The sequence below is a fragment of the Bombus impatiens genome, unplaced genomic scaffold (assembly GCF_000188095.3).
Source record: "Bombus impatiens unplaced genomic scaffold, BIMP_2.2 scf_0109, whole genome shotgun sequence".
Lineage (NCBI taxonomy): Eukaryota > Metazoa > Arthropoda > Insecta > Hymenoptera > Apidae > Bombus > Bombus impatiens.
In genome coordinates this window covers 100,642-114,509 of record NT_176528.1, presented here as the reverse complement: position 1 = coordinate 114,509, position 13,868 = coordinate 100,642, and the positions used below count along the sequence as shown (strand labels likewise).

The following is a 13,868-nucleotide window of genomic DNA, read 5'->3' as shown; positions in this document are numbered from 1 at the left end:
ATTAATATAAAAATAAATTTGCGCTATTTGTAATTAAATGCAAGTAGTAACAAAAACTTCAAAACACAGTAGAATTAATGACATGATTATGAATTAAATACTTGTATTATAATTAGTGGATTACAAATTGCCCATTCAATTCAGTTTGTTTTATGCATATTAATATAAAAATAAATTTGCGCTATTTGTAATTAAACGCAAGTAGTAGAAAAAACTTCAAAACACAGTAGAATTAATGACATGATTATGAATTAAATACTTGTATTATAATTAGTGGATTACAAATTGCCCATTCAATTCAATTTATTTTATGCAAATTAATATAAAAATAAATTTGCGCTATTTGTAATTAAACGTAAATAATAGTAATGAAAACTTCGAGACATAACAGAATTAATAACATGATTATGAATAAAATGTTTGTAATATAAGTAATTAGTTGCATATTACACAATTAGTTCTTAATTTTGTTTTTGTGTAAATTAATTTAAAAAATAAGCTTGTGATACTAATAATTTTGACGCATATCTACGAATTATAAGAATGCATATAATTATGTATTAAGTGAACTGAGAATAGTAATGGTGCGAGTTAAACTTTCTGAGAATTTTAATGAATTCGTTTGCATTTACATAAATCGTATATTTCAGCTTCTAAAAATATCGTCCGTTTAATTCCACATTTAATTAAAGCACAGCTTCACTTTCTGACGATATACGTTTTTGTAATTTCAAAACGTATATATCCCACGTTTTCTATAATAATATACGCGAACATTATTTTACGAAAAATACCAATGGATCCACTCTCGTCGTTATAATAATTAATGTAATAATAATAATCAGACATCTTATAGTTATAAATAAATATATAATATATGAAATTGAGCATTCCAACAACTCCTTTAGTAAGATATATAGGAAGCAGGAAACTGCTATAGAAAATGAAAAATGTTATAGAAAAGTCGAAAATACCAATAGAACTTTCCATTTCCCATTATACATTTGCCATTATGTACAAAATGACAAAACTGTGGCATTTTCTCTATTTCTCAAATCCTCCAGAGAGTATTAGAATATAATACACGGAAATACTCCGTCTCAGACAATACAATTGAGCCCTGCAAATATCAACTTCCTGAGTCTCTCGCATAAATGACGGAAATTTTCCCCAATCAGGTTTCTAACGAGAAACGCTACAGCTCCGCCATCGTCGCAAAGGACGCGATTCTTTCGCAATTAAAAGTTTCGTTAACGAACTGCCAAATCGATACATCATTACCAGGATGGAACACGTCGGCATAACAAGTCTGCGAAGGGTAGTTCTCGATGCGGAAACTTGGCCAATTCGCCGCGAGAAAATGTATTAGCAGGCGCGCGGTTTGTCGGCTGCAATGCTACAACGTCGACATTCTGCCGTGCCACCACGTTCTGAATAATTCATAGCGCAGCATCTCGAAATGCCTGGTTTCCCTGTAATATATCGATAACCGTCCTCTTCAACCGACTGCTTGCCCCTTCTCGTCGTCTCCTGCAGACGGTAATCGCTATGGGATTCTCCTACCTGTCGCGGGAAGCGTATCGATCCAGTCGCGATGCATTGTTTTTCCAGACTGTTCCGCCGCTTCGGTCATTTTTCACGTTTCGAAAAATATATCGAATTAAAGGGAAGCTTTAAAAGCAGATGGCTGCTTCGTGCGATAATTTAACACGAAAGTTCCATTAGATTTTCGTGCATAACAACACGGTCGACTCTCGAACACAGCGGCGGATTTCATTGTACGCGCACGTGTTTCTCGCTTAATATTGTAGGAATTTTCGCGAGTAGATACACACCGTGTACTTACTTATGTAATCCGTGTAGGAAAGCGCCACTTTGTAACAAACTTTACGGACAGCTAACGAGAAGCGTTTGAGAATAAAAGGCGAATCGTCGTTGCTGAAAGACGATTAGCCGACAGACTAAGTTCATATTATTTGCAGTTTTCGTGAGATCAGTCGCGTGAAGATCATCACAGTATAAATATAATATACGGATGAATAATGTGAGTGTATATTGGTTTATATAGGGTGGTCTAAGAGTTGGACGAAAACACGTTTCGAACGTAATTTAATCAGCTTTCAATCGACTGTAAATTGCAATACGAAAATGTTTTACTTGTATGAAATATCGAGGTTACTACTATTTTTTAAAACGAAATAATACGTTTTCTTATACTCCATTCGATGCATTTTTTTTAATCCTCTGCAGGAAGGTATTAAGGTACTCGAGTCGGGAAAATTTAAGGTAATTGAGTCGGAAAATTTAACGTTGCGAAACTTATCGTATGAAAGACGAGGAAAGATAGCGTAATACCTTTTGCTTTTTATACTTTACGCGCTACTTTTTAGCTTTTATGCTTTCCTCGTCTTTCGTACGATAAGTTTCACAACATCAAAGATAAAACATCTTTTAAACTGATCATTTCTCCATCCAAGTACCTTGACACTAGAACTACTAGCACACCAGTCAAATTGTTTGGTTTTACAATTTTATTTTAAAATTCCTACTTCATGTTATCTTTTTCTTCCGCAATGATGTAATGACTTTCGCAACGATAACTAAAAGAATAATATAATGAATTTTATTTTGTTTTTTATGTATTCAAACTGAAAATAATTTTGTATCAAAGCTACTCATACCAATACCAGTCAAAATGACTGATACTTGTCAAAGTGTAAAAGAATCCTGCAATCTGTTTATCGAACTCCAATTAACCAGTTTCCTCGTTTGGTACAACTTGCCACACGTTTTGAACATTTGTACTGCGTACTATCCGATATGACGATATCAGTTATCAGGAAAATTCCGGGTCGATCGCTAGATCGCTAACACTAAAAATATCACAGTAGTCAAAATGACTGGTTCTACAATTTTACAAATGTGTCAATCCTCTTTTAGGGGTTATGACCCTAGATGGATTAATGATACCAAAAATGTACTGCATAACGTGAAATTTCTTCTGTAAAAAAGTAATATACAAATATACAAATATTCTATTATTACGTATTTTTTAAAGACCAGTCATTTTGACTGACTGGTAGAAATCGCTTCGTGTTAACTATCGGTAGTTCTAGTGTTAATACGTAGCTGTAGAGACTTAAAAAATGCATATATAATATAACGATATATACAAAAATGTATCGTTCCATCTAAAAATATAAAGGTGACTCTTTACTAAAGGAGTAACACTTTTTTGAAATTATTATTATATTGCGATTCGTAGCCGATTAGAAGCTGATTAACTTTTGTTCGAAATGTTTTTTCCTTCGACTGTCGTAAATGCTGAAAAATCGCAGTCACTGAATTTTGGACCATACTATATATATATGTACATATATATGTGTACGTATTTCCTCTTCCTTACACGTGGATAATTTTCTTAAAATCATTTTCTTCTTTGTCCAACTTATTTTCTTAGAAAATTACAATAATAACACATGTATGTACATATGTAGTATGCTTCATATACAAATACAGCTTTCATGCGACAACAGGACGTTATATACACGCATTTACGTACATGTTTCAGTTTTTCGGGACTGAAAATTTATACGCGGATTTTCCAAGGTTGAAAATTTGTCCGAGGTGAATCGTAATTATCGGATTTTTCGCCACCACAGTACGTCCACTCGCGTGTTTATGTCTACAATTTGTCTTTGTTTGGTATGCAGGCTCATATCAGTTACAAAGCATGGTTTAATTAAATATTTGGAATCTTAAACGGTAGAATCGTAGATTTAACCCTTTGCACTCCTTTGTCGAGTCTCACTCGACATTCTTTCAGTCTAACATTTTCGTGCAACGTGCGAAAGAAAACCAGAATTGCATCCTGGAAATTGTTTCAACATATATCGTACACTTAAAAATTACAAAATACAACAATAGTGTGAATAAAACTGGTATTTAAGTGAATTTCTTTCTTCCTTTATTTATTTAAATTGTCTTGTTTTTTAGTTAAAGTAAATTTGAAATAAAATACTTGGAAGCATTGGGAGCTGTTGGTAACGAAATTGAAATAAAATTCAGAGTGCAAAAGCTTAATTAAATTTCAATCAAACGGGAGAAAACCCATTGGATCGCGATGTGTTACAGAGCGCGTATGCATCGTAGAAGTTTAAACAAAGAATTCTCAAATGCGCCAAGATAGAAAAGATGGAAAAGTTCAGTACGAAAGAAAAATTATTCGCAACTAAACACATTCTATGAATGGCATTACAGTTACTAAATTTAGAACTAAACCTACGTGGTGAAAATGCATCAACTTTGTCGAACGTCCCCAGACGATGGCCGTAGAGATTTAATAATTGCAAATCTTCAACGATTTCAATAAAACAGTGATGAACGAGTTAGATAGGACTAAGAACATGTTATAATACTTCTGTGATCATAATTTCCTGAAACTGTCAGTTAAAATACAAACGAATCTATAATTATTTCTTAAATATTAGCAGGTATTGTATTCTTCGATTCATCTAATTTTACCTAATGAAAGAAATGATAGTAATAAATATATGTCGGCATCGTTTCAGTATCTATATGTCGGGTGAACATTAGAATTTAAGGCGCGAACGATTCTTCATTTGAATTAGCCATCGTTTTACGAAACAGAGATTATATTTACGCGAATATGCAAGATTTTACAAAATATTATGAATAATGAGTTTAATGAATGATAAGATTAACAAACGATAAGTTTAACTAATGACTAGATTAAGGAATAATAAGTTTAATAAGAGTAACGAATAATATGTCTTACGAATAATAAATTTAACGAATAATGAGATCAACGATTAATAGGTTTTACGAATAATGAATTTAATTATCGCTATTAACAATGTTCCTGGGTTCAAGCGAATCCACGGTCAACGGGATAACTCTTTACTATGCGTAGAATAATTTTAAACACAAAAAATACGATTGCTGAGACACTCGGTAAATTGCTCGATGTATCACTTTCCAAGGCGATCACACGAATGAATATCTGATGAAAATCTTTTTCGCTGTACGACTGCATTTGTTTGTTATATGCTCGCTGGAGGCATCGAGAAGGTTCCAATCGTCGTTGCTAGACAGTTTCTGTCAGGAGTTTGTTGTATACTCTTTGGAAGCATCGAGAAAGATCCAAACGCCTTTGCTAGGCAGTTTCTGTCTGGAGTTTGATTCCTAATACAACGTGTGTCCCATTATATCGACATCTCCAAAGTACAATTCTATGTGATTTCTAGGGAGAACTATACAACCGATCCACACCTTCGTCAGGCAAAACGTTTATCCCGTGACCGTGGCTACGTTCGGCGACCAGTTGTCACCTCGAACCCACTTTCGCTATCACAAATATCGAACAATTACAAATGACAACAATTGCTTAATTACAGCTATGATAAAATCTAGGCTAAAGCATTAGAAGACTTTCACAAAATTGCAAAGGGAAGGCTCCGGTTTTCCTTTCATCTCCGACATATATATATATATGTAAATAGTAAAATCTTCGAAATATCGGCGCTGGAAAATTTGTTATTCGAAGCAAACACGTCTTAAAGAAATAATAAATAGTAAAAGAATAATAAAAAATAAGAATGTAAATATTTAATATGATTCTTAAAATATTCAGTTAATGAACGTTCCGAATGTAATTTTTTAAATATTCAATTACCCAATTGGCTAACCTTGAATCTCGTTATCAATTTATTCATGGACGCATAAGTAGAAACGTACTGGCGCTGCAAATTGCCAGACATTAATAATACATCGGCGCAAACGAACGTAATTAGGCGGTAATAAAATTGTTTCACGTGCCTTTGTCGTCATACAGGTAAAAGACGTGACAAGGAGAATAGATTTTCACGATACGAAAATTATAATGGAACGTGTAAGGCCGACATGTGCCGGGAAAAATATATACGTGAAATGCCACTACTTTCTCTCACATAATTCCAGTGTTTCCTATTGCTAATGATGCACTATGTGTCGTGTTTTTTCAGCATGCATCAAGGAACCAATTACTTAAGAAAAATTGTTCGCGAAAGTGGCAACGAAGAGCGGTAAAAATTGTTTCTAGAGCGCGAAATATATGTATGTACTTGCATATTGCGTGCACCTTATAACGGCTACAAATATTTATAAAAACACTTCCGAGAAACGGTAAAAAAATGTGTTAAATTATCGCCTAGCGTTACTTTTTACGTCGAATGGGTTTCATTTGATTCTAAAGCAAGTCGTATCTCGGACGTTGTGTGATATAATACTGTTTATGTAGAGAAGTGAAACGCTATGCTTCGAATAGAGGCAAGATTACACTCTACATTCTAATAATTACTCTCGGTTGATTTTCACATTGCAGATTCGTAACAACAACTGCACGCGATTCGTTTCCGCTTCCTAACGCGAAACTGTTGAAGTATTTACTTCAAGAAAATCTCTACACCTTTTCCTTTTGTATATCCGTAACCTGGAGATCGTTGTTACAAAAAGAATAGAATTTAAGGAAAAAATTTCAAAATAAGGAGAGGTCCATATTATTATGCGCTTGAATATAAATTTTGTTTTGCATTGCAAGGTCTAAAGACAAAAGAACTATAAGTAGATTTCTATTGCTGTTTCTTGTAGCCTTCAGCTAGAACTACACACCAGGGTTAACTTTTTGCTAATGTCCTTTTGCTATAAATATATGAACCCTGTCATGGATTTTTCCTATTGTATTGTAACAGTGTAAAAGTGAGGATCTGTATCAGCGTACACTATACTTATACTTATACCTATACTTATTTCAAGATATTTTTCTATTACAAATTCATCCACTCGTTCCTCTATCAGTCAACCTCAGCAGAAACGGTGGAACATTCGAACGCAACAAATACGAACCATCAGTCACAAAAGTATTCGTGCGAGATACAAGAAATTCTTTATATTCTTATATATGTTATAAGAATTCTTTATATAAGACAATTTTATAATGTACATTGTTCTATTTAACATAATCTAATTTACAAATTACAATTAAAATAATTACTTACGAATTGCTTACGAGTCATTTACAAGTTAATTATATATTGTACATAGTTGAATATTGGCGTCAAACTGGTTCACATTGTGAAATCTTAAACGCTCTGTATTTGGCATGACCTATAAAAGAAACCTAATGGCTTAGTGCACTACAACTATGTAAGTAAATAATTACAAAAATGATATTAACAAATGATGTAACTTATCATTTTATAGTTAAGATTATAGCCATTATGTTATGCGTGCTAATAACATCTCTAAAATAAAATTTAAAGAAGTTATTTTATCAATTTATAATTTATAAATTTTATTTAAAATAGATCAACTTCTTCAAACTTCGACCACACGACCTGAGGTTTTTTGAGAAGCTATTGGGTTGGCAACTAAGTGATTGCGGATTGTGTCATTACCACCTAATGACAAAATCCGCAATCGCTTAGTTGCCAAACCAATAGAAGGATTAGTTGACTAGATGAAGTGCAGCAGAAATTTGGAGAAAATAGAAATTGATATGAATAGCGATGAAGATAGTAAAGTCCACCTTGTACAATTTTTTTATCTTTTATACGTCATCCAGTGAACTAATTCTTCTAGCTTCTGAAAAAGAGCTCAAGTCTTTTGGTCCAATTTTGAACAAGTTTTTCTTTTGTAAATGATGTACGAATGCTCTTTACATTGACTGTATTTTGCATTTTACGTCTCAGATAGACTATGCCACTTGAATCAGTCAGTAGTCAGACAGGAATTGGATGATATCGAGAGGAACATAATCTCGTACAATTACATTTTATATGGACGCGTACAGGTGATATGCAGATGATTTACGTTCTTTTAAATTTTACGTTCTTCATCATAGAAGTTTTAATTTACGAATCGATTCGTCTTAACACTCTCTCTGAAAAGATATCTATTCGTGTGATAATCAATTCATATGGAAAAACTATTAATTTGCCGGATGCTTTCACTTTTATGTTGTAAAACCTATCGTATGAAAAGACAAGAAAACCAAATACGTTTTCCCTTAAATTGGTACCTTTCAGGAGCAAATTATATGTCTAATTTTTGTCCCATATTGAACGTCGTCGGACGTATATGAAATACCACATTTTGCCATTGAAACTATGTGTATGCATGTAGCGTATCGCTTGATATTTCTTTTGCAATTGGCATTATATGATTAATCTCTGGAAACGCAATAAAAACGGCTTATATTATCATCCATATTTGCATAAATACATTTACACAACAAAAGCTTGATTTACATAAATCCTTTACATCATTTTCCCCGTTGTAGTTTCATCGTAGAATGCCAACCGAAGCGCTTTCTCATGAATGAATATAATAATTATACTTTGTACAATTGAATTCAGTTAGTCTCGCTGCCTGGCTCATGCCGATCACGTAAAAGGGAATTGATACTATCGCAATTCCATCGAAACTCTATCCTTACGAGTCTTATAAATAAGATACACATTGATTCGTAGACTTTTCTCTTTGATTCTTCGTAACTTCATTAACTATGTATACTATAAATGCTGTACTATGAATACTATTTACTATACTACGCTATAAATAAAGGATACATCGAAAGATTGATTGACAGATTACAGACTTTCTTCTTTGACTTTTCGTAGCTTCGTTAACTATATGTACCATAAATAAGATACACATTGACTTTCTTCCTTGATTCTTCATAATTTGATTAAATATATAGACACGTACAGATACTTTAAACACGACGTGTCCAGAATTTGTAAAATAAAACTTTAATCGTCGTTTTGTTACTTTTTGCCTATTGCACGACATCAGCGGAATACAAGGCTGCCAACATGATTGTGTTATAAAAGATCCTTTATTAACTGATACGACCAAGTAAGTTGAGAGGTTCTTATTACGTTACGGATTTAATTGATGTCAGCGAATCGATCTGTTTCAGTAGCGGGATGGTGCAAAGTGTTGGTGCCAATTTATCTCCGGACCAAACATTCGGATCGATTCGATCGCTGTCGGTGACGAGGGAAGTCGCCAGTTTTCCTCTATCAAGAACGCCTACGCCGCCTCCGCAACGCAGGTAATTTTTCTTCATTTGCTTCGTTCGCCGCCACGGCGCGTTCAATAAATATCGCTTTACTCGAGCGTAACGCTTCCATCACGAGGAATAGCTATGCCCGTAGGATGTGTGAGATAAGCCCAACTTTTAAAAGATATCCAACAAGATACTTAAACATTATGGCTGAGCAGGTATTTTATCAAATGCGGCATTTTTCATCGAATCGTCGTATTTTTCTACCATTTTTCCACGTATACTCGAGGAAAATATGGAAAATAATGGTAAAATTGCGCGTAAGGAATTATTGAAGTATAAAAAGTTTTGATATTAATGTTTTAACATTTTGCACATTCTTCAAATGTTAGAAACCTCTTTTCTAAAGCGACGTTGGAATATACAAAATTCGAGAACCGCAGCAACCTGTCGCTATTACTTCTATTATTATTTGATTTGATTGTGAAATGTTTCTAAAAGATTTCTTATCGTGATTATGTGCAATTTATTCACTACGAATCAGATTTTCTAATAAATAGAGTGAATCGAATCAGTATAATATCAGCATAAAATGTGTAACGTTATATTAATAGTTGGAGATCTATGGGCAAATATACCACGTAAAGTTATTAACCTTCCTACGTTTTTTCGGTTATTTCCGAGCTAATTGTATTTTTCTAACATTATAAAATACCTTCAACTTGGACAAAATATGAACAAAGTTTTATTTGTATGCAGGATTTCTCGTTTCAGTCTTGTGCTATGCCTTTTGAACTTCTAATTCTTTTCTAATTTTCTTTTCAACAACTCTCTATCGTTTTAAGTGTTTTATTTAAAATGTACTTCATCAAACAGCTGATTGATAGGAAGCAATTTAAACAATTTTTTTGCTAATTACATTGAATATGTAATATTGCTTATCTAAGTACAAAAAAATACTGCCAAATATAATACATATTTAACCTGACAATTTAAAAATATCCAGCACGACACGGAGTATCTGTGAAAAAAATTAATTTCGAGTTACTCGACAATGAAGTTCAAAGGGTTGAACATCTTCTCACCTCTTAGGTACGACGCGCCACTATGGTGGCTCACTTCACTGACTCATTCGCTCCGTTTGAACTAAATGATCTTTTTCTTTTTTTTTTTTGTCTTGCTGCACACCTTTTTTGCCCTCACAACATTTTATAACAGTGTTAACGATATACAGACAGAATATATAGTTTTTGTTTTTGATACGCTAGTGTCAGGTATCAATTGTTGCTTCTCGTTAAAATAAATATACCGTTGTTAGATGCTCTTTTTAACATGCCGGTCCGTATCTTTATAATTTTTTAGAATCTTCCGCCTCAAAATGTAGCTTCAAAATAGAAAACGAACAGCAATTTGGAAAAAACTATCGCGCTATGAGTGTAAAAATTGTGACAAATTCTATGTGTCGTACAGTGCTTTAAAATATATCACACTCAATTGTAATATTAATTATTAAAGTCAATTATTTAAGTTAAATTATATGCATCATACCTTTAAGAAAAATTATAGTTTAATTATCAAAAGTTTCCTTCCTTATTTATTTAAGCTTATTGCAGTGCTGTATCGTTTACACGTAATTCTCGTCCATCTCTGCCGTACAGAGAAACAACCAGCAAGACAACAGCGAGACAACAAACAAAATTCAACCGTACCTAAGAGGTTAACAATATTCCAAATTCTTTTCGTTCGATAAAATGAGAAAAAGATTAAAAATGTAAAAATTCGTGGAACGTGGTAGGCTTAAAATACTGACAACACGGTTTATCAGTGGACATGTTTGCCACTTAACTTTACAGTACCAGAGGACGTAGATTTATCGGTAATTTGTTATATTGAAGTCTACTTACATCGTACACGCGGTCGTTAACGTTGATTGTACTTGGCTATTCGATAGCTTGGCCGCATTCCACGTGCTAGAATATTAGCCACGTGCAAACTCGAAGCTCGACTCGTGGCCAGTGAAGTGTACGTACTCTTAACGGTATATCAAGATTACTTACCTCCATGAATTAGACGTTCGTGCCATGTTCCTTCTACTTACGTTGCAATCTACTCCACCTTAAGTGTTTATTTAATAATTATTACGAATCAAGAGTCTCTGCGTGTTAACGATCAAATGAAATTGTACCTGTGACGCAATTTGAAATTGCTCAGTGTCAAATTGTGAAACTGAAATCAACTGACTTAAAATTACGCGGGTATTAATTATAATGAAATCCGGCTTAAGCGTTTATCTAACAATTATTACGGACAAAGAGCTTACATTAAATTTCAATTTCAAGATCAATTTGAGATTGGAAATCAAGTAGCTTAAAATTACGCGGAATTAATTATAATCAACGCGCATTAATCGTAATTAACTTCGCTTTAAGTGTTTATTTAGTAATTACCACGGATCAAAAATTTCTGCGTTTTAACGATCAAATGAAATTGTACGTGTGACAATATTTAAAATTGACCAATGTGAAATTGAAATTGAGATCGATTGACTTAAAATTACACGAGTATTAATTAACAATCAACTTCGTCTTAAGCGTTTATCTAACAATTATCACGGACAAAGAGCTTACATTAAATTTCAATTTCAAGATCAATTTGAGATTGGAAATCAAGTAGCTTAAAATTACGCGGAATTAATTATAATCAACGCGCATTAATCGTAATTAACTTCGCTTTAAGTGTTTGTTTAGTAATTACCATGGTTCAAAAATTTCTGCGTTTTAACGATCAAATGAAATTGTACGTGCGACGCTATTTGGAATTGACCAATGTGAAATTGAAATTGAGATCGACTGACTTAAAATTAAACGAGTATTAATTAATAATCAACTTCGTCTTAAGCGTTTATCTAACAATTATCACGGACAAAGAGCTTACATTAAATTTCAATTTCAAGATCAATTTGAGATTGGAAATCAAGTAGCTTAAAATTACGCGGAATTAATTATAATCAACGCGCATTAATCGTAATTAACTTCGCTTTAAGTGTTTGTTTAGTAATTACCATGGTTCAAAAATTTCTGCGTTTTAACGATCAAATGAAATTGTACGTGCGACGCTATTTGGAATTGACCAATGTGAAATTGAAATTGAGATCGACTGACTTAAAATTAAACGAGTATTAATTAATAATCAACTTCGTCTTAAGCGTTTATCTAACAATTATCACGGACAAAGAGCTTACATTAAATTTCAATTTCAAGATCAATTTGAGATTGGAAATCAAGTAGCTTAAAATTACGCAGAATTAATTATAATCAACGTTCATTAAACGTAATCGACTTCGCCTTAAATGTTCATCCAATAATTGCAATAAATGCTTCTATGTTTTAACAATAAAATGAAATTACACATGCGACGCAGTTTGAAATTGGAGATCAACTGACTTAAAATTACGTGGGTATTAATTATAGCATTTCATTCGTATCACATCATTAAATGATATATTTAGTATCCTTTCAACAGTTGTTTGCCAATTTCGTCGTAGTTAATTTTCTACAGGAACGTTCATATAATTGTTTGTTTCTTTTATAAGAATTGCTCGACCGTCGGAAGTGTTCGAAAAATCGTGAGCATCGATTTTTAGACGATCCTGTATAACTAAATGCAATTTATTCGCTAGAGATCCTAATATGGAAACCTGTCATTGGTGCGATCAGTATGTTTTTATGTATGCAATATGCATATGTGAGAAGTGAAAACAAGAGCGTGATCGATACAACGATATCAAAGGTATCGTACGTCCACAATGCAGGCGGTATCATATTTTATATCGTAACAATGTATCAGATCAGCTGATCTTTCGTTTTTAATCAGAGAATCGTCGTCCTGTGTTAGCTATATCAGATATAGTAATTTGTTGGCAACTTTTTTAGAAATTTCTCTGCAAGAAAGTTATCGAGTTATTCGAATTTCGACACTTGTTGATATCATCAAGTACAACGTAAAGTTCTATGAAAAGATTATAGCAATTGTCCAAGTGATGAATTGAAAGGAAAAAACACCATAATAAATGAAAGTCGAATAACTCGTCTGGAATTTATATACAGTCTACATCTAGAGTTTATCGAAAAAAAATATCACTGAGGCAATAAATAAGATGTTTATAGGGAAAATAGTGGACAAGCAATGTACTTTAGATGTAGGAAATTTATTTTTATTTCACCTCGCTTTTACGAGTAGAGTAAACGAGATTTTTATTTTATCGCGTTTATTTACTTTTTAAATAGTTCGAAGTAGGTAGTGGCGTAGCAAAGAAAAATATTCGTGTCTTCTGAAAGAAACTTCTTATTTATACTTGATGGGCACTTTCTTATAAACGATATAAATCCTAGGAAAGCTTTCCCTTTGAGTAAAGTTAGGAGCTAGAAGTAAAAGTTCATCTGTTCCAACTTTAAAGCGTAAGACGCAACGTGAAAGCTTTCCTGTACCCTCGCAACATTGGTAAAACTATTTTTAAAACGAAGTTACACGCTTCTAACTTTCCGAAAGAAGGTATTACATTTCGCCATGTATATTTCACACCGTAAAAATACCAGAAAATCTATATTTAGCAGACTTCTCAAGGCATTCAATTCAATTCAATCAATTTCCCATGAATAATTCTCTCACGTATCTCTGCTGTGATATATTCCCATCTGTAACTTTTACATTCTGAAATTGCAAACTTCTTTTTCGTTTATAATTTACCTGTGAAAGATAAATTCTAATTTTCTTTAAAATATCGTGACTCGCGAAATTGTTT

At 33.0% G+C, this 13,868-nt stretch overlaps 1 protein-coding gene across 6 annotated transcripts in view; it reads left to right on the top strand.

The window, feature by feature from the left end:
- Positions 1–13,868, top strand: part of LOC100744200 — a 213,429-nt gene that overhangs the window by 175,839 nt on the left and 23,722 nt on the right. For 3 of the 6 annotated variants that reach the window (XM_033318724.1, XM_033318726.1, XM_033318725.1), the window contains exons 5-6: positions 8,854–8,916; positions 8,981–9,115. In XM_033318724.1, the coding sequence (XP_033174615.1) occupies positions 8,854–8,916; positions 8,981–9,115 (198 nt within the window). Of the gene's footprint in view, positions 1–8,853; positions 8,917–8,980; positions 9,116–10,073; positions 10,481–13,868 lie in introns of those variants that run through there. The other 3 variants (XM_033318727.1, XM_012380831.3, XM_012380830.3) reach the window with 3 other exon arrangements.